The sequence below is a fragment of the Nerophis ophidion genome, linkage group LG22 (genome assembly GCF_033978795.1).
Source record: "Nerophis ophidion isolate RoL-2023_Sa linkage group LG22, RoL_Noph_v1.0, whole genome shotgun sequence".
Taxonomy (NCBI): domain Eukaryota; kingdom Metazoa; phylum Chordata; class Actinopteri; order Syngnathiformes; family Syngnathidae; genus Nerophis; species Nerophis ophidion.
The window spans coordinates 9,896,112-9,922,804 of NC_084632.1; the positions used below are offsets into that span (position 1 = coordinate 9,896,112).

At 38.6% G+C, this 26,693-nt stretch overlaps 1 protein-coding gene across 1 annotated transcript; it reads left to right on the top strand.

Annotated features, from left to right (window-relative positions):
* The first annotated feature begins 249 nt into the window (after nucleotides 1-249).
* On the top strand, nucleotides 250-24,760 carry lpla (lipoprotein lipase a). Its single transcript, XM_061883231.1, has 10 exons — nucleotides 250-488; nucleotides 2,586-2,773; nucleotides 2,844-3,023; nucleotides 7,199-7,310; nucleotides 11,487-11,729; nucleotides 14,064-14,306; nucleotides 16,531-16,651; nucleotides 17,736-17,918; nucleotides 19,888-19,995; nucleotides 23,958-24,760. Exons 1-10 carry the CDS (start codon nucleotides 386-388, stop codon nucleotides 24,007-24,009), a joined length of 1,533 nt encoding a protein of 510 aa, XP_061739215.1. The 5' UTR covers nucleotides 250-385; the 3' UTR covers nucleotides 24,010-24,760.
* Nucleotides 24,761-26,693: the final 1,933 nt, after the last annotated feature.

A 26,693-nucleotide genomic window follows, 5' to 3' on the forward strand; every position in this document is an offset into this window, starting at 1 on the left:
ATATATATCATGATAATAATGACAATGATAATAAAAAAAGGTAAAAAAAAGTACTTTATCATTTTATTTTAGTGCTTTGTTTTATTCATCTGTTTAAAAGAAGAGCTTGAAACAAGGCTCATAATGTATAGCCGACTTTATCTTTCAATCGCCTGTCCAAGCCACGCCTTCCAATCACCAGCCAATCACCTTGCAATATGCAAATGAGCTGGCCTTAAAGATGCCTCTTTGCTCTGCGGGTGTCAGACTTTAAAGTAACTTCACCGACCGTCGGACTGCGACCCTCCTCCTGCTCTTACAACTTCTTCTAAATACTCCATCAAGACTGCTATTTATTTTTTAAAAAGAAGCTCAGGACACCCAACAGGACCAACGTTTTAATAATATGGGAAAAGAAAATACACTTTTTTTCACCGCTTGGATAATTTTGGGAAAAATCTTTGCTACTTTTTGTTCTGACCCTGAACACACCACAACTACTTCCTATGGTAAGAGCGAACATACGTAAACATTTAATTTAACCCAATTATTGCTTTTACAGACGTAAAAACATGTTTTTTTTCACGTAAAACTACGTTGCTACGATTAAGTAAAAAAAAAACAAAAAAAAAAACAGGAAATAATTAATTTGGTTTGTTTACATTTTTATCGTAGGAAATAAGGAAATGATTCACTCTTTCGAGATTAGATCTTTGTGGTAGGATGCTTTAAAGCCAGAAGGGGGCGACATACTCTTGTTGTTTTTATAGACATGTACCTTTATTTCTACCGCACACAAACAAGCAATTTGTGTTGCAAACAGAGGAAATAAGACCAAAACAACAGGAAAATGTAAAAAGCAATTAACAATATGTTACATTGAAAAATGGTCAACAAAATAAAAAAACACGTAGTGCAAGTAAGAAAAAAGTAAAACATAAGAAGCAACTGCTAGTATATAAAATATAATTAAACATGGTCAAATAATAAGCATGAAAATAAAACACATAAAATCTATAAGAAGGCGAGTAAAAAAAGTAAAATGTAAGAAACAACTCAAAATATAGGTTTCTTATAGTCATCATTGTCACTGTCACCGAAGTCCCACTAGGTGTGAGTTTTTCCTTGCCCTTATGTGGGCTCTGTACCGAGGATGTCGTTGTGGTTTGTGCAGCCCTTTGAGACACTTGTGATTTAGGGCTATATAAATAAACATTGATTGATTGATTGAAAATGTGTCAAATATAAGCATATAAATAAAAACAAAACACATGCAATGTACAAAAAGGAAAGTAAAAAAAAGTAAAATGTAAGAAGCAACTGACAATGTATAAAATAGGAAAAAAACTGTGAAATATAAGCATACAAAATAACGAAAAACACACAAAAAATGTAGAAAAGTGCAAGTAAGAGAAAAAGTTAAATATAAGAAGCAACTAACAATGGATGAAATATGATTAAAAATGGTTAAATACAAGCATAAAAATACAAATAAAACACATAACATGTACAAAAAGGGCAAGTAAGAAAAAAAGTACAAAATATAGGAAGCAATAAAAAATTATCAAAAAAAACATAACAATTAAAATAAAACACCTAAAATGTACAAAAAGGGCAAAAAAGAAAAAGTCAAATGTAAGAAGCAACTAACATAAATGAAATAGAATAAAAAATGGTAAAAAACAACAACATAGAAATGAAAAAAAATGTACAAAAAGTGCAAGTGAGAAAAACAGTAATATGTGTGTATTTAGTAAGAAATTTGTAAAAAAAACATAAGAAGCAATAAAAAATGATAAAAAAAGCATAACAATTAAAATAAAACACCTAAAATGTACAAAAAGGGCAAAAAACAAAAAGTCAAATGTAAGAAGCAACTAACGATATATGAAATAGAATAAAAAAATTGGTAAAAAAAAACCCATAAAAAAAATGTACAAAAAGTGCAAGTGAGAAAAAAGTCATATTTTTGTATTTAGTAAGAAATTAGTAAAAAAAAATATAAGAAACAATAAAAAAATGCTAAAAAAAGCATAACATTAAAAAAAACCCACCTAAAATGTACAAAAAGGGCAAAAAAGAAAAAGTCAAATGTAAGAAGCATCTAACAATATATGAAATAGAATAAAAAAGGTCAAAAAAACAACAACATTGAAATAAAAAAAAATGTACAAAAACTGCAAGTGAGAAACAAAGTCATATGTGTGTATTTAGTAAGAATTTATTAAAAAAAAATATAAGAAGCAATAAAAAATGCATAACATTAAAAAAAAAACACCTAAAATGTACAAAAAGGGCCAAAAAGAAAAAGTCAAATGTAAGAAGCAACTAACAATATATGAAATATAATAAGAAATGGTCAAAAAACATCATAGAAATAATTTTAAAAAAAGTGCAAGTGAAAAAAAAAGTCATATGTGTGTATTTAGTAAGAAATTAGCAAAAAAAGTACTTATTTTAATTTGGTTGTTTTGCATACAAAATTGTGATCATCATGACTACTGATTATTTGTGCACTGTCATTGACCTGCGTTTGTGTGTGTGTATGTGTGTGTGTGTGTGTGTGTGTGTGTGTGTGTGTGTGTGTGTGCGTGCGTGTTGAGCAGTGAACAACACAGCCACCCCTCCGACATGGCTGCAGGACTACAGCGACATGGTGTCCAAGTTCTCCCTGCGCACGGCTGACCTGCCCGACGAGGACATGTGCTACCTGCTGGCGGGCTCAGCTCCCAGCATCCAGGAGTGTGACTTCAAGCCTCTGGCGCAGACCTTCCTCATCATCCACGGCTGGACGGTACTTGCTCTCAAACACACAAGTCCTCTTTGGCCTAGAACTGTGAAGCAGCGTCACCTTTGACCTGCAGGTGACGGGCATGTTCGAGAGCTGGGTGCCCAAGCTGGTGTCGGCCCTCTACGAGCGCGAGCCCGGCGCCAACGTCATCGTGGTGGACTGGCTGACGCGGGCCAACCAGCACTACCCCACCTCCGCCGCCTACACCAAGCTGGTGGGCCGAGACGTGGCCAAGTTTGTCACCTGGATTCAGGTGAGTGCCATGCACCTGTGCACAGTCTGTACTCAACTGTGTGAAAAAAAAAGTGTCCCAAAGAAAGAAGGTTGATGTTGTCACTCAAGTATTGATTTGGAATGCATCAGGCACACATTTTACAGGGCCAAACTTTTTGACTTGGTGTGTAAAAAAATATATACACACACACACACACACATATGTGTACATATTTATACAAACCCCGTTTCTATATGAGTTGGGAAATTGTGTTAGATGTAAATATTAACGGAATACAATGATTTGCAAATCCTTTTCAACCCATATTCAATTGAATGCACTACAAAGACAAGATATTTGATGTTCAAACTCATAAACTTTTTTTTTTTAGAATTTCATGGCTGCAACACGTGCCAAATTATTTGGGAAAGGGCATGTTCACTACTGTGTTACATCACCTTTTCTTTTAACAACACTCAATAAACGTTTGGGAACTGAGGAAACCATTTGTTGAAGCTTTGAAAGTGGAATTCTTTCACATTCTTGTTTTATGTAGAGCTTCAGTCGTTCAACAGTCCGGGGTCTCCGCTGTCGTATTTTACGCTTCATAATGCGCCACACATTTTCGATGGTAGACAGATCTGGTCTGCAGGCGGGCCAGGAAAGTACCCGCACTCTTTTTTTTACAAAGCCACGCTGTTGTAACACTTGTCTTGCTGGAATAAGCAGGGGCGTCCATGATAACGTTGCTTGGATGACAACATATGTTGATCCAAAACCTGTATGGACCATTCAGCATTAATGGTGCCTTCACAGATGTGTAAGTTACCCATGCCTTGGGCACTAATACACCCCCATACCATCACAGATGCTGGCTTTTCAACTTTGCGCCTATAACAATCCGAATGGTTATTTTCCTCTTTGTTCTGGAGGACACCACGTCCTCTGTTTCCAAATATAATTTGAAATGTGGACCACAGAATGTCCACATTTCAAATATAATTTGAAATGTCAGACCACAGAACACCTTTCCGCTTTGCATCAGTCCATCTTAGGTGAGCTCGGGCCCAGCCAAGCCGGCGGCGTTTCAGGATATTGTTGATAAATGGGTTTGGCTTTGCATAGCAGAGCTTTAACTTGCACTTACAGATGTAGCGACCAACTGTAGTTACTGACAGTGGTTTTATGAAGTGTTCCTGAGCCCATGTGGTGATATCCTTTACACAATGATGTCGGTTTTTGATGCAGTGCCGCCTGAGTGATCAAAAGCCCGTATTATCATGGCTTACGTGCAGTGATTTCTCCAGATTCTCTGAACCTTTTGATGATTATACTGACCGTAGATGGCAAAATCCCTAAAATCCTTGCAATACCTCGTTGAGAAATGTTGTTCTAAAACTGTTTGACAATTTGCTTACAAATTGGTGACCCTCGCCCCATCCTTGTTTGTGAATTACTTAGCATTTCCTGGAAGCTGCTTTTATACCCAATCATGGCACCCACCTGTTCCCAACTAGCCTGCACACCTGTGGGATGTTCCAAATAAGTGTTTGATGAGCATTCCTCAACTTTATCAGTATTTATTGCCACCTTTCCCAACTTCTTTGTCACGTGTTGCTGGCATCAAATTCTAAAGTTAATGATTATTTGCAAAAAAAAAAAAATGTTCATCAGTTTGAACATCAAATATGTTGTCTTTGTAGCATATTCAACTGAATATGGGTTGAAAAGGATTCGCAAATCATTGTATTCTGTTTATATTTACATCTAACACAATTTCCCAACTCATATGGAAACGGGGTTTGTATATATACATGTACATATATATCTATGTGTATGTATATATATGTGTAAAACATATATATACACATATATAAATATACATATATGTATGTATATATATATATAGGATATTAAGAGTATGTAAACATTGGACTCCTACATTGTTTACTTCTGTGAGGACCTCCTTAAAGTGTATTGAATGAGAACCATCAAGCAGCTTGAATGCCGCAATCATGGATTAAGTGTGGCCATTTCCCATCATGCATTGCAGTGGATTAATGTGGGTGTCATTTTCAGTTATAGGTAGTGCTTGGACATTTTTGTCATAATATCCACAATGCTCAGGGAGCAGGTTGTTTTATGTATGTTTACTCTGTGTGTGTGTGTGTCGGGTGCAGTTTGCGCCATGAGTGGGAACGGTTGCGTGGATTGGGTCGTATAGGTAAATGCTGTGGTGCCGTACACTTCCAATCATGGCAATTGCCTTGATTTACTCACCGTTTTTAACAAGATGACGTCAAAGTTGCGGCAATGAAACAATGGAAATGTTTACAATGAAACTGTTACACTTCTGTCCTCTGCCTTCTTTTTAATGACTACTTAGGCATACTACGCTACTGCACTTTAGTGTGGGTCATTATGGCGGCACTTGGGAGAGCCAATTTTCTGAGGTGGCGGACAAAAGTTAGAGAACCACTCAACTCAACAACAAATATTGAATTTGTTTTAGTGCAAAACGTCAACTTTAAAAATAGTTAGATTTTTAAAGGGGAACATTATCAGCAGACCTATGTAAGCATCAATATATACCTTGATGTTGCAGAAAAAATACCATATGTTTTTTTAACCGATTTCCGAACTCTAAAAGGGTGAATTTGGCGATTTAAACGCCTTTCAATTGTTCGCTGTTGGAGCGATGACCTTTCACCCGTGACGTCACAACATGAAGCAATCCGCCATTTTCTCAAACACATTACACCCACCAAGTCAAATCAGCCCTGTTATTTTCCGTTTTTTCGACTGTTTTCCGTACCTTGGAGACATCATGCCTCGTTGGAGGGTGTAACAAAACGAACAGAAACGGATTCGAGTTGTCTTACGTGGAGTGTGCATCGATTAGCATGGCATGCTAATCGATGCTAACATGGCAGAAATGGCAAGAATGTGTGGATATCCTGTGACACTCAAAGCAGATGCATTTCCAACGATAAAGTCAACGAAATCACAAAGGGGAGTTTTGTTGATGTTATTCGACTTATGTGCTAATCAGACATATTTGGTCGCAGTATGACTGCCAGCTAATTGATGCTAATATACTATTTAGGCTAGCTGTATGTACATTTGCATCCAGCCTTTCCCTCCACCCACATTTAATGCCAAACAAACACTTACCAATCGACTGATTTAAGTTGCTCCAGTGGTCAAAAGATGCAATTGTTAGTTAGAAGGCGATCGTCGAATAGCTTCAATAGCTATTCGCTCAATAGTTTCAGTTTCTTCTTCAATTTTGTTTTCGCTACCTGCCTCCACACTCCAACCATCCGTTTCAATACATTGAATCGCTTAAGTCGCTGAAATCCGAGTCTGAATCCGAGTTAATGTCGCTATATCTTGCTGTGCTATCCGCCATGTTTGTTTGTATCGGCGTCACTATGTGACGTCACAGGAAAATAGACGGGTGGATTTACAGATAGCGAAAATCAGGCATTTTAAAGCCATTTTTCGGGATATTCCATGATGGGTAAAATTTTGAAAAAAACTTCGGGAAAAAAAAAAGCCACTGGGAACTGATTTTTATTGGTTTTAACCCTTCTGAAATTGTGATAATGTTCCCTTTTAAAAAGTAAGTAAAAAATCCTTTCACATGAACAAATAATGGGGGGCTCAACATATAAATCTGCTTAGAACTACATTTAGCCACTGACTACATATTTATAGCACAGTTCTATGCTTAGGGAAATATTGCTAATATTGAGAAGATTAAAGGTATAAAATAGTAGATTTTGATATGATTGTGGGTGTTTTCCCACTTGTTCGAAGTCAGCCACGACACTTTTTCATTCAATTAGATGCAAAAATGTCTCCAAACACTGGACTCTTATCCTATATCCAGACTTGCACCAAAATGCTAAACTTGATTTAATTGGTTCCACATGTTGCAACCTCCTGGTTCCACATGTTGCAAGTTCTCTTGCAAACCAAAGCTGAATGCATGCAGTAAGCAAGCAAGTATTTTTACTCTCCACTTTACAAGCTTTCAATGAAGCCGAGTGCTGTCATTAAGTCAAAGATGTTCCGGCGACTTCCAGGTCTTTGCCTTTAAAACCACTTCTTTCCAAACTCTGGTACGTCTTACTTCTTCTTTTGTGTGTTGTGTGTTGTGTGTTGTGTGTTTGTGACCCACCAAGTGTGTTGTTGTGTGACCCCTTTAGAGGGAGCTGCAGCTGCCCTGGGAGAAGATCCACCTGCTGGGCTACAGTCTGGGGGCGCATGTGGCCGGGATTGCGGGCGACCTCACTGACCACAAGATCAGCAGGATCACAGGTAACCTCACTGACCACAAGATCAACAGGATCACAGGTGACCTAACTGATCACAAGGTCAGTAGGATCACAGGTGACCTCATTGACCACAAGATCAACAGGATCACAGGTGACCTCACTGACCACAAGGTCAGTAGGATCACAGGTAACCTCACTGACCACAAGGTCAGTAGGATCACAGGTGACCTAACTGACCACAAGGTCAGCAGGATCCCAGGTGACCTCACTGACCACAAGGTCAGTAGGATCACAGGTAACCTCACTGACCAGAAGGTCAGTAGGATCACAGGTGACCTAACTGACCACAATTTCAGCAGAATCACAGGTGACCTAACTGACCACAAGGTCAGCAGGATCACAGGTGACCTCATTGACCACAAGATCAACAGGATCACAGGTGACCTAACTGACCACAAGGTCAGCAGGATCACAGGTGACCTCATTGACCACAAGATCAACAGGATCACAGGTGACCTAACTGACCACAAGGTCAGCAGGATCACAGGTGACCTCATTGACCACAAGATCAACAGGATCACAGGTGACCTAACTGACCACAAGGTCAACAGGATCACAGGTAACCTAACTGACCACAAGGTCAGCAGGATCACAGGTGACCTAACTGACCACAAAGTCAGTAGGATCACAGGTAACCTAACTGACCACAAGGTCAGCAGGATCACAGGTGACCTCACTGACCACAAGGTCAGCAGGATCACAGGTGACCTAACTGATCACAAGGTCAGTAGGATCACAGGTGACCTCATTGACCACAAGATCAACAGGATCACAGGTGACCTCACTGACCACAAGGTCAGTAGGATCACAGGTAACCTCACTGACCACAAGGTCAGTAGGATCACAGGTGACCTAACTGACCACAAGGTCAGCAGGATCCCAGGTGACCTCACTGACCACAAGGTCAGTAGGATCACAGGTAACCTCACTGACCACAAGGTCAGTAGGATCACAGGTAACCTCACTGACCAGAAGGTCAGTAGGATCACAGGTGACCTAACTGACCACAATTTCAGCAGAATCACAGGTGACCTAACTGACCACAAGGTCAGCAGGATCACAGGTGACCTCATTGACCACAAGATCAACAGGATCACAGGTGACCTAACTGACCACAAGGTCAGCAGGATCACAGGTGACCTCATTGACCACAAGATCAACAGGATCACAGGTGACCTAACTGACCACAAGGTCAGCAGGATCACAGGTGACCTCATTGACCACAAGATCAACAGGATCACAGGTGACCTAACTGACCACAAGGTCAACAGGATCACAGGTAACCTAACTGACCACAAGGTCAGCAGGATCACAGGTGACCTAACTGACCACAAAGTCAGTAGGATCACAGGTAACCTAACTGACCACAAGGTCAGCAGGATCACAGGTGACCTCACTGACCACAAGGTCAGCAGGATCACAGGTGACCTAACTGACCACAAGGTCAGCAGGATCACAGGTGACCTCACTAACCACAAGGTCAGCAGGATCACAGGTGACCTCACTAACCACAAGGTCAGCAGGATCACAGGTGACCTAACTGACCACAAGGTCAGCAGGATCACAGGTGACCTCACTAACCACAAGGTCAGCAGGATCACAGGTAACCTAACTGACCACAAGGTCAGCAGGATCACAGGTAACCTAACTGACCACAAGGTCAGCAGGATCATGTGACCTAACTGACCACAAGGTCAGCAGGATCATGTGACCTCACTGACCACAAAGTCAGCCGCAGTTGCTTTTGCTGACCTTGCTTGTGAAAAAGTAATGTTAGCATGTAGCTCCCATAGCTACGTAGGCTAGTGTTGCCAAGTGTGTGTGTGTGTGTGTGTGTGTGTGTGTGTGTGTGTGTGTGTGTGTGGTGTTACCTTGTTGTTTGCCACATATATGACAAATGACCTATTTAAGGCATCAAATATTCCAATTTGAAATATATTGTTGTGGAAAATTTTGCATATTTGGATTTTTCCCATAAAAAAAACAGGATTCTGACAAAAAGAGAACAAAAGATAATACTTTATACTGACTTGTACTCCTGAAGTTGATGTAGAGCAGAGACAGTTAAATATATATATATATTTGTATTTATATACAAACCGTTTCCATATGAGTTAGGAAATTGTGTTAGATGTAAATATAAACAGAATACAATGATTTGCAAATCCTTTTCAACCCATATTCAGTTGAATGCACTACAAAGACAAGATATTTGATGTTCAAACTTAAACTTTATTTTTTTGTGCAAGTAATAATTAACTTATAATTTCATGGCTGCAACACGTGCCAAAGTAGTTGGGAAAGGGCATGTTCACCACTGTGTTACATCACCTTTTCTTTTAACAACACTCAATAAACGCTTGGGAACTGAGGAAACTAATTGTTGAAGCTTTGAAAGTGGAATTCTTTCTCATTCTTGTTTTATGTAGAGCTTTAGTCGTTCAACAGTCTGGGGTCTCCGTTGTGGTATTTTACGCTTCATAATGCGCCACACATTTTCAATGGGAGACAGGTCTGGACTGCAGGCGGGCCAGGAAAGTACTCGCACTCTTTTACTACGAAACCACGCTGTTGTAACACGTGGCTTGGCATTGTCTTGCTGAAATAAGCAGGGGCGTCCATGATAACGTTGCTTGGATGACAACATATGTTGCTCCAAAACATGTATGGACCGTTCAGCATTAATGGTGCCTTCACAGATGTGTAAGTTACCCATGCCTTGGGCACTAATACACCCTCATACCATCAGAGATGCTGGCTTTTGAACTTTTCGCCTATAACAATCTGGATGGTTATTTTCCTCTTTGTTCCGGAGGACACCACGTCCAAAGTTTCCAAATATAATTTGAAATGTGGACTCGTCAGGCCACAGAACACTTTTCCACTTTGCATCAGTCCATCTTAGGTGAGCTCGAGCCCAGCCAAGCCGGCGGCGTTCCTGGGTGTTGTTGATAAATGGGTTTTGCCTTGCATAGTCGAGTTTTAACTTGCACTTACAGATGTAGCGACCAACTGTAGTTACTGACAGTGGTTTTATGAAGTGTTCCTGAGCCCATGTGGTGATATCCTTTACACATTGATGTCGTTTTTTTGATGCAGTACCACCTGAGGGATCAAAAGTCCGTAATATCATCGCTTACGTGCAGTGATTTCTCCAGATTCTCTGAACCTTTTGAAGATTTTATGGACCGTAGATGGTAAAATCCCTAAATTCCTTGCAATAACTCGTTGAGAAATGTTGTTCTAAAACTGTTCGACAATTTGCTTACAAATTGGTGACCCTCACCCCATCCTTGTTTGTGAATTACTTAGCATTTCATGGAAGCTGCTTTTATACCCAATCATGGCACCCACCTGTTCCCAATTAGCCTGCACACCTGTGGGATGTTCCAAATAAGCGTTTGATGAGCATTTCTCAACTTTGAGTATTTATTGTCACCTTTCCCAACTTCTTTGTCACGTGTTGCTGGCATCAAATTCTAAAGTTAATGATTATTTGCAAAAAAAAACCATCAAATATGTTGTTTTTGTAGCATATTCAACTGAATATGGGTTGAAAATGATTTGCAAATCATTGTATTCCGTTTGTATTTACATTTAACACAATTTCCCAACTCATATGGAAACGGGGTTTGTATATATATATATATATATATATATATATACATATATATATATATTTAGCTGAATGATAAAAATGGGAATAGATTTCACTTAATTTGAAGACTTATGACTGAGACCATTGTGGGTCCCTGGGACCAGACTTGAAGGCAGCCCTAAAGGTAAAAAAAAAGTACACAATGTATTGGTTTTGCCAATGACAAAAATAAAAATGGCCCCGGCTTGTTTGGATTTCTCAGTCTGTGGCCCTCAGTGGAAAAAGTTTGGACACCCCTGTTAGAATAGGATGCTAATGAGGTGTACCTAATGAAGTGTCCTGCAAGTGTACTGTAAACAAAACATGATTGACCTGACTGGAAAGCTGAAGTAAAACAACAACGATGATGATGATGATGATGGCGGCGCCACATTCCAGTCCAAAGTGGACTGACTGGCTTAATCCGGCTTGGAAGGCTTTGACCCGCTGATCCGGACGTTAGGCCGCTTCCCTGCGAGGCCGCCCCGGCTAAATGTCACTTTTGCACCTTTTCATTTTCAGGACTGGACCCCGCCGGTCCCACCTTCGAGCACGCCGAGGACCAGAACACGCTGTCCAGGGACGACGCCCAGTTTGTGGACGTCCTGCACACCAACACCCGGGGCTCGCCGGGCCGCAGCATCGGCATCCAGAAGGCGGTGGGACACATCGACATTTACCCCAACGGAGGAACCTTCCAGCCGGGCTGTGACATCCAGAACACGCTGATGGGGATCGCACTGGAGGGCATCAAGGGCCTGCAAAGTATGTACTCTAATCCCCCCCAAAGTATGTACTCTAACCTCCCCCCCCCAGATTAATATAAACTCGCTCCTTCCACCATCTTTACAGCCATTGTTGCCTTTCATCCCCGACCAAAGCTGCAAAACAACGGTTTCAAATCCTGCATGTCGGCCATCTTTGTGGAATATGTCATAAATACACAAACATTTGATGTACAAATATGTTGCAATTCCCTACATTAAGTGCACACTTAAGTACGGCCTTATTATACCATGCACATATTATATCATACACTTATTATACCATACACTTATTATACAGTACACTTATTATAGAGTACACTTATTATAGAGTACACTTATTATAGAGTACACTTATTATACCATGCACTTATACCATACACTTATTATACCATACACTTATATACAGTACACTTATTATAGAGTACACTTATTACAGAGTACACTTATTATACCATGCACTTATTATACCATACACTTATTATACCATACTTATATAAAGTACACTTATTATAGAGTACACTTATTATACCATACACTTATTATACCATACTTATATAAAGTACACTTATTATAGAGTACACTTATTATACCATGCACTTATTATACCATACACTTATTATACCATACACTTATATAAAGTACACTTATTATAGAGTACACTTATAGAGTACAGTTATTATACCATACACTTATTATAGAGTACACTTATTATAGAGTACAGTTATTATACGATACACTTATTATAGAGTACACTTATTATAGAGTACAGTTATTATACCATACACTTATTATAGAGTACACTTATTATACCATGCACTTTTTATACCATACACTTATTATAGAGTACTCTTATTATACCATGCACTTATTATACCATACACTTATTATAGAGTACACTTATTAAACTATATACTTATTAAACTATATAGTTATTATATCGTACACTTATTATACCATATACTCATTATAGAGTACTCTTATTATACCATGCACTTATTATACCATACACTTTATTATAGAGTACACTTAATAAACAATATACTTATATCGTACACTTCTTATACCATACACTTATTATACAGTACACTTATTATATTAAACAATACAATTATTATACCATACACTTATTATACCATACACTTATTATACCATACACTTATTACACCATACACTTATTATACATACACTCATTATACAGTACACTTATTACACCATACACTTATAATACTATACACTTATTATACCGTACACTTATTATACAGTACACTTATAATACCGTACACTTATTATACCGTACACTTATTACACTGTACACTTATACCGTACACTTATTACACCGTACACTTATTATACCGTACCTTTATTATACCATACACTTATACCATACACTTATTATACCGTACACTTATTATATCATACACTTATTACACCATACACTTATTATACCGTACACTTATTATATCATACACTTATTATACCATACACTTATTATACCATACACTTATTATACCATAACACTTATTATACAGTACACTTATTATAGAGTACACTAATTATACCATACACTTATTATACCGTACACTTATTTTACCATACACTTTTAATACCGTACACTAATACCGTACACTTATTATACCATACTTATTATAGAGTACACTTATTGTACCATACAGTTAAACCATACACTTATTATACCGTACACTTATTTTACCATACACTTTTAATACCGCACACTAATACCGTACACTTATTATACCATACACTTATTACACCATACACTTATTATACCCTACACTTATTACATTGTACGCTTATTATACAGTACACTTATTATACCATACGTTTATTACACCATACACTTATTATACAGTACACTTATACCATACACTTATTATACAGTACACTTATTACACCATACATTTATTATAGAGTACACTTATTTTAGAGTGCACTTATGATACAGTACACTTATTATACCAAATGCTTAAAGAGAAGTGTTTGTGAGGACAGTAAGGGGTTGTCGAGGGTTACATCTAGCAGGTTGTTGTCTGGTGCAGGTGTGTCCTCACTAAATGATCTTGCTCATGAACTTTGTGTGAAAACACGCTGGTGTGAGGAGACCAAGTATTGTGTTTTAAATGCAGCATGTGGGCCATCTTTGGGGAATAACACAAGTCTTTGTGTCACGTTGCTGAGGTAGGAGGAAGAAACGAGAAGAAGTATTTGGCCGTGGCGGAGGCACAGTCGGGAATGTCGGCCATCTTTGAGGCCTGCGTAAAAGTTGCATTTTCATGGGAGTTTGTGCTGATGTTCTCCTCCATGTGCCCGTCAGACATGGACCAGCTGGTCAAGTGTTCCCACGAGCGCTCCATCCACCTCTTCATCGACTCGCTGCTCAACACGCAGCAGCAGAGCGTGGCCTACCGCTGCAGCTCCAAGGACGCCTTCAACAAGGGTCTGTGCCTCAGCTGCCGCAAGAACCGCTGCAACAAGATGGGCTACAACGTCAACAAGGTGCGCGCCACCCGCAGCGCCAAGATGTACCTCAGGACTCGGGAGATCATGCCCTACAAAGGTGGAGTGCACTTCTCTTTCCATGCCTGCACACTCAGCACTTTCTTTGTCTCGGGGTACAACTTTCATCATGTATGATGTTGTTTCTTTGTCTCTTGAGTCATACTTGCCAACCCTCCCGGATTTTACGGGAGACTCACGAAATTCAGCGCCTCTCCCAAAAAACCTCCCGGGACAAATTTTCTCCCGAACATCTCCCAAAATTCAGGCGGAGCTGGAGGCCACGCCCCCTCCAGCTCCATGAGAACCTGACTCAGCAACTTTGTGACCCTTTTAAACAGGACAATACTGCCGTCTACTGTACATAGAATAGAATACATACCTGCCAACCCTCCCGGATTTTCACGAACGTTCAGCGAAGCAAAAAGCGTCCGCAGCGCAGCATCGTTCACCACCCAGTATTATGGGCCACCTCGCAAAATGGAGAACCGATGGTGTAACTTATGCTGAGACAAAGATGGCTATGCTGATAGCTGGAAGCAACATCCCCTTCTCATTTGTGGATGTCTACAACAAATCCGTGAAGGATATGTTCTCGGATTCGGAGATCGCTCGCCAATACGCAAATGGCAAAACAAAGGTTACTCAAATAGTGAAAGGTAAGTGTTTTTTTTTTTTTAGTAACCAGCAAGCACAGTAGAATTAGTAGAACAACTGTGTTTTTATTAGTGTGTATTTGATAGGTGCTGTCAGAAATTCAACTATTTCTTTTATTTATATATATACAGTATATAATAAAATAAATATATATAGCTAGAATTCAGTGAAAGTCAAGTATTTCATACATATATATATATTTATATACTGTATATATATATACGTATATATATATGAAATACTCAAGTTGGTGAATTATACGCCTCCCCTCTTAACCACGTAACCACCCCGCCCCCCACCTTTCGAAATTGGAGGTCTCAAGGTTGGCAAGTATGCTCTGAGTACAACTTTCATTATGTGTGATGTTTGTGTGTTTGTCTCTGTGTACAACTTTCAACATGTATGATGTTTGTGTGTTTGTCTCTGGGTACAACTTTCAACATGCATGATGTTTGTGTGTTTGTCTGTGAGTACAACTTTCAACATCTATGATGTTTGTGTGTTTGTCTCTGAGTACAACATCTATGATGTTTGTGTGTTTGTCTCTGAGTACAACTTTCAACATGTATGATGTTTGTGTGTTTGTCTCTGAGTACAACTTTCAACATGTATGATGTTTGTGTGTTTGTCTCTGAGTACAACTTTCAACATGTATGATGTTTGTGTGTTTGTCTTTGAATACAACTTTCATCATGTATGATGTTTGTGTGTTTGTCTCTGAGTACAACTTTCAACATGTATGATGTTTGTGTGTTTGTCTCTGGGTACAACTTTCAACATGTATGATATTTGTGTGTTTGTCTTTGAGTACAACTTTCATCATGTTTGATGTTTGTGTGTTTGTCTCTGGGTACAACTTTCATCATGTATGATGTTTGTGTGTTTGTCTCTGAGTACAACTTTCAACATGTATGATGTTTGTGTGTTTGTCTCTGGGTACAACTTTCAACATGTATGATGTTTGTGTGTTTGTCTCTGAGTACAACTTTCATCATGTATGATGTTTGTGTGTTTTTCTTTGAGTACAACTTTCAACATGTATGATGTTGTGTGTTTGTCTTTGAGTACAACTTTCAACATGTATGATGTTTGTGTGTGTGTCTCTGAGTACAACTTTCATCATGTATGATGTTTGTGTGTTTGTCTTTGAGTACAACTTTCAACATGTATGATGTTTGTGTGTTTGTCTTTGAGTACAATTTTCAACATGTATGATGTTTGTGAGTACAACTTTCATCATGTATGATATTTGTGTGTTTGTCTTTGAGTACAATTTTCCACATGTATGATGTTTGTGTGTTTGCGAGTACAACTTTCATCATGTATGATATTTGTGTGTTTGTCTCTGGGTACGACTTTCAACATGTATGATGTTTGTGTGTTTGTCTGAGTACAACTTTCAACATGTATGATGTGTGTTTGTCTCTGGGTACAACTTTCAACATGTATGATGTTTGTGTGTTTGTCTGAGTACAACTTTCATCATGTATGATGTGTGTTTGTCTGTGGGTAGATCTAGTAACAAATCACAATGAACTTTCATCAAACTACATTTGTACTGTTTTCTTTTTCATTTTAGATGAGCATTTTTATCTATTTTTTTAACTTTGCGTTTTTGTGCTGCACAGTTTTCCACTACCAGGTGAAGATGCATCTGTTCAGCGACGAGCGCCTGAGCTTCAGCGAGCAGCCGCTGAAGATCTCCTTGTACGGAACTCATGGCGAGAAGGAAGACATCGCTCACGTTCTGTAAGCCAGGCACACTCGCAACTAGCACGACTCCTTTAGCATCCCAACAAACAACATGCAATGTCTAACATCAACACACACAAACAACATGCAATGTCTAACATCAACACACACAAACAACATGCAATGTCTAACATCAACACACACAAACAACATGCAATGTCTAACATCAACACACACAAACAACATGCAATGTCTAACATCAACACACACAAACAACATGCAATGTCTAACATCAACACACACAAACAACATGCAATGTCTAACATCAACACACACAAACAACATGCAATGTCTAACATCAACACACACAAACAACATGCAATGTCTAACATCAACACACACAAACAGCATGCAATGTCTAACATCAACACACACAAACAACATGCAATGTCTAACATCAACACACACAAACAACATGCAATGTCTAACATCAACACACACAAACAACATGCAATGTCTAACATCAACACACACAAACAGCATGCAATGTCTAACATCAACACACACAAACAACATGCAATGTCTAACATCAACACACACAAACAACATGCAATGTCTAACATCAACACACACAAACAACATGCAATGTCTAACATCAACACACACAAACAACATGCAATGTCTAACATCAACACACACAAACAACATGCAATGTCTAACATCAACACACACAAACAACATGCAATGTCTAACATCAACACACAAACATGCAATGTCTAACATCAACACACACAAACAACATGCAATGTCTAACATCAACACACACAAACAACATGCAATGTCTAACATCAACACACACAAACAACATGCAATGTCTAACATCAACACACACAAACAACATGCAATGTCTAACATCAACACACACAAACAGCATGCAATGGCTAACATCAACACACACAAACAGCATGCAATGGCTAACATCAACACACACAAACAGCAAGGAAAGGTACTCATGTTATCAAATCCGACACATAGGAAACAACTATGGGACTTGAGCTACAGTGTGAGGGTGTTAGCCTCATTATGATATCATGGTAAAAAAGCACGTAAGTAAGACGTCATGTGATCTGACCTTTGACAGTCCCGTCATGAACGGCAACACCACCGTGTCCTTCCTCATCACCACCGACGTGGACATCGGTGACCTGCTCATCGTCAAACTGCGCTGGGAGAAGGACGCCATCATCAGCTGGTCCGACTGGTTGGGCAGCAGCAAGTTCCGCGTGCGCAAACTACGCATCAAATCTGGAGAGAAGCAGTCCAAGTAAGTCCACACACCTCCACCACACCATTTGTGTCCAAGTAAGTCCACACACCTCCACCACACCATTTGTGTCCAAGTAAGTCCACACACCTCCACCACACCATTTGTGTCCAAGTAAGTCCACACACCTCCACCACACCATTTGTGTCCAAGTAAGTCCACACACCTCCACCACACCATTTGTGTCCAAGTAAGTCCACACACCTCCACCACACCATTTGTGTCCATTTAAGTCCACACACCTCCACCACACCATTTGTGTCCATTTAAGTCCACACACCTCCACCACACCATTTGTGTCCATTTAAGTCCACACACCTCCACCACACCATTTGTTGTAAGGTCATCATCAGTGTAATCTTGTGTTGTGTTGTAGGGTCATCATCAGTGTTGTGTTGTGTTATAAGGTCATCATCAGTGTTGTGTTGTGTTGTAGGGTCATAATCGGTGTAATGTTGTGTTGTATTGTAAGGTCATCTTCAGTGTTGTGTTGTGTTGTGTGGTAGGGTCATAATCAGTGTAATGTTGTATTGTATTGTAGGGTCATCATCAGTGTTGTGTTGTGTTGTGTTGTGTTGTGTTGTGTTGTAGGGTCATCATCAGTGTAATGTTGTGTTGTGTTGTGTTGTAGGGTCATCATCAGTGTTGTGTTGTGTTGTGTTGTAAGGTCATCATCAGTGTAATCTTGTGTTGTGCTGTAGGGTCATCATCAGTGTTGTGTTGTGTTGTGTTGTAAGGTCATCTTCAGTGTAATATTGTGTTGTGTTGTAGGGTCATCATCAGTGTTGTGTTGTGTTGTGTTGTAAGGTCATCTTCAGTGTAATATTGTGTTGTGTTGCAGGGTCATCATCAGTGTTGTGTTGTGTTGTGTTGTAAGGTCATCTTCAGTGTAATATTGTGTTGTGTTGCAGGGTCATCATCAGTGTTGTGTTGGAGGGTCATAATTAGTGTAATGTTGTGTTGTATTGTAGGGTCATCATCAGTGTAATCTTGTGTTGTGTTGTAAGGTCATCTTCAGTGTAATATTGTGTTGTGTTGTAGGGTCATCATCAGTGTTGTGTTGTGTTGTGTTGTAAGGTCATCATCAGTGTAATTTTGTGTTGTGTTGTAGGGTCATCATCAGTGTTGTGTTGTGTTGTGTTGTGTTGCAAGGTCATCTTCAGTGTAATATTGTGTTGTGTTGTGTTGTGTTGGAGGGTCATAATCAGTGTAAGGTTGTGTTGTATTGTAGGGTCATCATCAGTGTAATCTTGTGTTGTGTTGTAAGGTCATCTTCAGTGTAATATTGTGTTGTGTTGTAGGGTCATCATCAGTGTTGTGTTGTGTTGTGTTGTAAGGTCATCATCAGTGTAATTTTGTGTTGTGTTGTAGGGTCATCATCAGTGTTGTGTTGTGTTGTGTTGTGTTGCAAGGTCATCTTCAGTGTAATATTGTGTTGTGTTGTGTTGTGTTGGAGGGTCATAATCAGTGTAAGGTTGTGTTGTATTGTAGGGTCATCATCAGTGTAATCTTGTGTTGTGTTGTAGGGTCATCATCAGTGTAATCTTGTGTTGTGTTGTAGGGTCATCATCAGTGTTGTGTTGTGTTGTGTTGTGTTGCAAGGTCATCTTCAGTGTAATATTGTGTTGTGTTGTAGGGTCATCAGCAGTGTCGTGTTGTGTTGTGTTGGAGGGTCATAATCAGTGTAAGGTTGTGTTGTATTGTAGGGTCATCTTCAGTGTAATGTTGTGATGTGTTGTAGGGTCATCATCAGTGTTGTGTTATGTTGTGTTGTAAGCATTGTAATGTGTTGTGTTGTAAGGTCATCATCAGTGTAATGTTGTGTTGTGTTGTAGGGTCATCATCAGTGTTGTGTTGTGTGGTCATCATCAGTGTTGTGTTGTGTTATAGGGTGATCTTCAGTGTTGTGTTGTAAGCAGTGTAATGTTGTGTTGTGTGGTGATCAGTGTCGTGTTGTGTTGTGTTGCAGGGTGATCTTCAGCGCCAAGGAAGCCGATTTGACCGACCTGCTGAGAGGAGGAGAATCTGCCGTCTTCTTCAAGTCAAAAGAAGACAAGATGAGTCGCAGAGAGAAACTGTGAGTTACACAACTTCATGTACAACACAATACATCCTTGCAATTACTCCTCCCGCCGGTTCTAGACAATAGTCACCACTTTTCACTTTCCAAAGACTCAAATATTATAACAGAGTTGCATTACAGTATAATAGAATGAAAAAGTTCAGAATAGTCCACAAAGTCAAAGCCCACAAGTCATATAGTTAACGCGATCGTTCCTCCTGCCAGTTTATATCCTTAACTGCCACCTTGCAGAATAGTTTGGAACAGAATGACTCCAAATGACTGTCAAAGCACAGTAATAATAAAGAAACAAAAAAAATTTAAAATCCACAAAGTCAAAGCACAGTAATAATAAGGAAAACAAAAAAGACTCAAAATAGTCGAGAAAGCCCACATGTCATATAGTTAAGGCGATTGTTCCTCCTGCCAGTTTATATCCATAACTGCCACCTTGCAGAATAGTTTGGAACAAAATGACTGGAAATGATCCACAAAGTCAAAGCACAGTAATAACAAAGAAAACAAAAAAGACTCAAAATAGTCTACAAAGTCAAAGCCACATGCCATATGGTTAATGCGATCGTTCCTCCTGGCAGTTTATATCCATGACTGCCGCCTTGCAGAATAGTTTGGAACAAAATGACTCGAAATGATCCACAAAGTCAAAGCACAGTAATAACAAAAAAAATAAAAAAAGACTCAAAATAGTCGACAAAGCCCACATGTCATATATTTAACGCGATTGTTCCTCCTGCCAGTTTATATCCATAAATGCCACCCTGCAGAATAGTTTGAAACGGAAGGTCTAAAACCCGTCCATAAAGTCAAAGCACAGTAATACAAAAAAGACTCAAAATAGTTGACAAAGTCAAAGCCCAAATGTCATATAGTTAATGCAATCATTCCTATTGCCAGTTAATATCCATAACTGCCATCTTGTATAGTAGTTTCAAACAGAAGGAATCAAAAGGATCCACAAAGTCAAAGCACAGTAATATTAAAGCAACAAAAAAAGATTCAAAATAAGTCTACAAAGTCAAAGCCACATGTCATATGGTTAATGCGATCGTTCCTCCTGCCAGTTTATATCCATAACTGCCACCTTGCAGAATAGTTTGAAACCGAAGGTCTAAAACCCATCCACAAAGTCAAAGCACAGTAATAATAACAAAAAACACTCAAAATAGTTGACAAAGTCAAAGCCTAAATGTCATATAGTTAATGCAATCATTCCTATTGCCAGTTATTATCTATAACTGCCATCTTGTATAGTAGTTTCAAACAGAAGGAATCAAAAGGATCCACAAAGTCAAAGCACAGTAATATTAAACCAACAAAAAAAGATTCAAAATAGTCTACAAAGTCAAAGCCACATGTCATATGGTTAATGCGATCGTTCCTCCTGCCAGTTTATATCCATAACTGCCGCCTTGCAGAATAGTTTGGAACAAAATGACTCCAAATGATCCACAAAGTCAAAGCACAGTAATAACAAAGAAAACAAAAAAGACTTAAAATAGTGGACAAAGCCCACATGTCATATATTTAACGCGATTGTTCCTCCTGCCAGTTTGTATCCATAACTGCCACCTTGCAGAACAGTTTGAAACGGATGGTCTAAAATCCATCCACAAAGTCAAAGCATAGTAATAATAACAAAAAATACTCAAAATAGTTGACAAAGTCAAAGCCCAAATGTCATATAGATAATGCAATCATTCCTATTGCCAGTTATTATCAATAACTGCCATCTTGTATAGTAATTTCAAACAGAAGGAATCAAAATGATCCACAAAGTCAAAGCACAGTAATATTAAAACAAACAAAAAAGATTCAAAATAGTCTACAAAGTCAAAACCACATGTCATATGGTTAATGTGATCGTTCTTCCTGCCAGTTTATATCCATAACTGCCACCTTGCAGAACAGTTTGAAACGGAAGGTCTAAAACCCATCCACAAAGTCAGAGCACAGTAATAATAACAAAAAATACTCAAAATAGTTGACAAAAGTCAGAGCCCAAATGTCATATAGTTAATGCAATAATTCCTATTGCCAGTTATTATCCATAACTGCCATCTTGTATAGTAGTTTCAAACAGAAGGAATCAAAAGGATCCACAAAGTCAAAGCACAGTAATATTAAAGCAACAAAAAAAGATTCAAAATAAGTCTACAAAGTCAAAGCCACATGTCATATGGTTAATGCGATCGTTCTTCCTGCCAGTTTATAGCCATAACTGCCACCTTGCAGAATATTTTGAACCAAAATGACTCAAAATGATCCACAAAGTCAAAACACAGTAATAACAAAGAAAACAAAAAAGATTCAAAATAGTCGACAAAGCCCACATGTCATATATTTAACGCGATCGTTCCTCCTGCCATTTTATATCCATAACTGCCATCTTGCAGAATAGTTTTGAACAAAATGACTGGAAATGATCCACAAAGTCAAAGCACAGTAATAACAAAGAAAACAAAAAAAACTCAAAATAGTCGACAAAGCCCACATGTCATATAGTTAACGCGATCGTTCCTCCTGCCAGTTTATATCGATAACTGCCACCTTGCAGAACAGTTTGAAACGAAAGGTCTAAAACCCATCCACAAAATCAAAGCAGAGTAATAATAACAAAAAAGACTCAAAATAGTTGACAAAGTCAGAGCCCAAATGTCATATAGTTAATGCAATAATTCCTATTGCCAGATATTATCCATAACTGCCATCTTGTATAGTAGTTTCAAACAGAAGGAATCAAAAGGATCCACAAAGTCAAAGCACAGTAATATTAAAGCAACAAAAAAAGATTCAAAATAAGTCTACAAAGTCAAAGCCACATGTCATATGGTTAATGCGATCGTTCTTCCTGCCAGTTTATATCCATAACTGCCACCTTGCAGAATATTTTGAACCAAAATGACTCAAAATGATCCACAAAGTCAAAACACAGTAATAACAAAGAAAACAAAAAAGATTCAAAATAGTCGACAAAGCCCACATGTCATATATTTAACGCGATCGTTCCTCCTGCCAGTTTATATCCATAACTGCCATCTTGCAGAATAGTTTGGAACAAAATGACTGGAAATGATCCACAAAGTCAAAGCACAGTAATAACAAAGAAAACAAAAAAAACTCAAAATAGTCGACAAAGCCCACATGTCATATAGTTAACGAGATCGTTCCTCCTGCCAGTTTATATCGATAACTGCCACCTTGCAGAACAGTTTGAAACGAAAGGTCTAAAACCCATCCACAAAATCAAAGCAGAGTAATAATAACAAAAAAGACTCAAAATAGTTGACAAAGTGAAGTGAAGTGAAGTATATTTATATAGCGCTTTTCTCTAGTGACTCAAAGCGCTTTACATAATGAAACCCATTATCTAAGTTGCATTTAAACCAGTATGGGTGGCACCGGGAGCAGGTGGGTAAAGTACAGTTTGTATCCTGTCCGAGGACAACGGCTGTGACTAGGTTGGCAGAAGCACAAACTCTCAAGTTCAAAGCCCAAATGTCATATAGTTAATGCAATCATTCCTATTGCCAGTTATTATCCATAACTGCCATCTTGTATAGTAGTTTCAAACAGAAGGAATCAAAAGGATCCACAAAGTCAAAGCACAGTAATATTAAAGCAACAAAAAAAGATTCAAAATAAGTCTACAAAGTCAAAGCCACATGTCATATGGTTAATGCGATCGTTCCTCCTGCCAGTTTATATCCATAACTGCCACCTTGGGGAATAGTTTCAAACAAAATGACTCAAAATGATCCACAAAGTCAAAGCTCAGTAATAATAAAGACTCCAGATAGTCTACAAAGTCAAAGCCCACATTGAATATAGTTCATGCAATCATTCCTTTTGCCAGTTATTATCAATAAGTGCCACCTTAAAACAGAAGGACTCAAAGCTATCCACAAAATAGTCCACATGTCATGTAGTGAATGCGATGCTTCTTCTGCTTTTCCCAGGATGCACAAGTTGAAGGCGCAGGGAAGTCAGTTTGGTCCCAACAATGCTTGAAATGCACTGGAAGCTCCGCCCACCGACGCCACTGACCAAATAAGGACTATCCGGTGGTCGCCTTCTGCCAATCAAAGCACCGCCTTTGACCTTCCACTTCTCCTCTGCTGCTGAGAACAACGTTACACCGTGGCTTTTTCTTTTTGTAGCGCATACAGAGTTACTACGACCGCCCTTATCAACTTTGGATTGTAAGATTCAAGGCGACAGGCGGAGTTGACTTTTTTTTTTTTTTTTTCCTTTTGTAGCGTTGACCACTAAGCACAATCCCAGGGACCAAAGAAGGACTTGACTCTCCATCCCTTTTTCTACCGCTTGTCCTTTTCAGGGGGGGTGCTGACAATCACATGAATCCTTCCTTGCTGCCGTTTGTGTCCCTTGAAAGGCTTCTTCAGCCAGCTCCCACTTCTCAGTCCCATGCCCTGGCTTGTGTACATTATACATCTCAAAAATACGCCATATTGTATTTATTGAATGTACATTTATATATTTGTATATTAAGCTGTAATATGTCCGTTGTGTGTTTTTTACATATCTACATGTACATCAAACAGGTCATTCTTTGTCATGCACAAGCTGCTGGAATGTTGCCTTCCAGTCCTCTTCCTGCCAGTGCACTGACTGACTGGCTGGCAGTGCACTGACTGACTGGCAGTGCACTGACTGACTGGGTGATAGTGCACTGACTGACTAGGTGGCAGTGCACTGCCTGCCGAGAGAAGCTGCTTGAATAAATGAACATTGCTCCATAGCCTGATTGCTTCCATCTTTTCGAGCACCCATATCACGTGTCACTAATAGTCCTGATATCAGGGGTCACCAACACGATGCCCACGGGCACCAGGTAGCCCGTAAGGACCAGATGAGTCGCCCGCTGGCCTGTTCTAAAAATAGCTCAAATAGCAGCACTTACCAGTGAGCTGCCTGTATTTTTTAAATTTGATTTATTTACTAGCAAGCTGGTCTCGCTTCAGACATTTTTAATTCTAAGAGAGACAAAACTCAAATAGAATTTGAAAATCCAAGAAAATGTTTTAAAGACTTAGTCTTCACTTGTTTGAATAAATAAATTTATATTTTTTACTTTGCTTCTTATAACTTTAAAAAAGACAATTTTAGAGAAAAAAAATACAACCCTAAAAATGATTTTACGATTTTTAAAAACATATAGCTTTTAAATTCCTTCCTCTTCTTTCCTGACAATTTAAATCAATGTTCAAGTAATTTTTTTTTTTTTAAGTATTTCCGTGAGAGCCATATAATTTTTTGTTTTTTTTAACACCGAATACAACGATATATGCGTGCATTTTTAAGAAAGACCAACATTTTTAGAGTATAATAAGTCTCTTATTCTTTTTAATAACATTGTTATTCTGAGGCTAACCAACAATAAATAAAACACTTCTTACCATTCATTTTAACCACATTATTATTTTTGGAACAGGTGCGGTAGAAACCGGATGGATGGATGAAAATGCATGAGAATGTTTTATATTTTGAGCGTTATTTCTGACGCTGTGATTACCAGCGGAATTATTCTTTACTTATCGTGTTAAGCAAAATCAGCTAAGATTTATCCGAGAGCCAGATGGAGTCATCCAAAGAGCCACATCTGGCTCTAGAGCCATAGGTTCCCTACCCCTGTTGTTAAGAATAATAAATACATTTTAATTTAATTCTTCATTTTAGCTTCTGTTTTTTCAGCGAAGAATATTTGTGAAATATTTCTTCAAACTTATTATGATTAAAATTCCCCAAAAATATTCTGGCAAATCTAGAAAATCTGTTGAATCAAATTTAAATCTTATTTCAAAGTCTTTTGAATTTCTTTTAAAATGTTTGTTCTGGAAAATCTAGAAGAAATAATGATTTGTCTTTGTTAGACATATAGCTTGGTCCAATTTGTTATATATTCTAACAAAGTGCAGATTGGATTTTAACCTATTTAAAACATGTCATCAAAATTCTAAAATTAATCTTAATCAGGAAAAATTACTAATGATGTTACATAAAATAATGTTCCTTTTTTTTTATTTTTTCAAAAAGGTTCGAATTAGCTAGTTCTTCTCTTTTTTTCGGTTGAATTTAGAATTTCAAAGAGTCGAAATTGAAGATAAACTATGTTTCAAAATTTGTCATATAGTTAATGCAATCATTCCTATTGCCAGTTATTATCCATAACTGCCATCTTGTATAGTAGTTTCAAACAGAAGGAATCAAAAGGATCCACAAAGTCAAAGCACAGTAATATTAAAACAAACAAAAAAAGATTCAAAATATTCTACAAAGTCAAAGCCACATGTCATATGGTTAATGCGACCGTTCCTCCTCCCAGTTTATATCCATAACTGCCGCCTTGCAGAATAGTTTGTCTTTTTAGTCTTTTAAACCGTTCATTTAAGTGTTTTTTTCATCATTTATTCTCTACAAAAAACCTTCCGTAAAAGGAAAAAAAAAGTCAGACGGAATGACGTACAGAAATATCCATTTTTTTCAATATATATATCCATCCATCCATCTTCTTCCGCTTATCCGAGGTCGGGTCGCGGGGGCAGCAGCCTAAGCAGGGAAGCCCAGACTTTCCTCTCCCCAGCCACTTCGTCTAGCTCTTCCCGGGGGATCCCGAGGCGTTCCCAGGCCAGCCGGGAGACATAGTCTTCCCAACGTGTCCTGGGTCTTCCCCG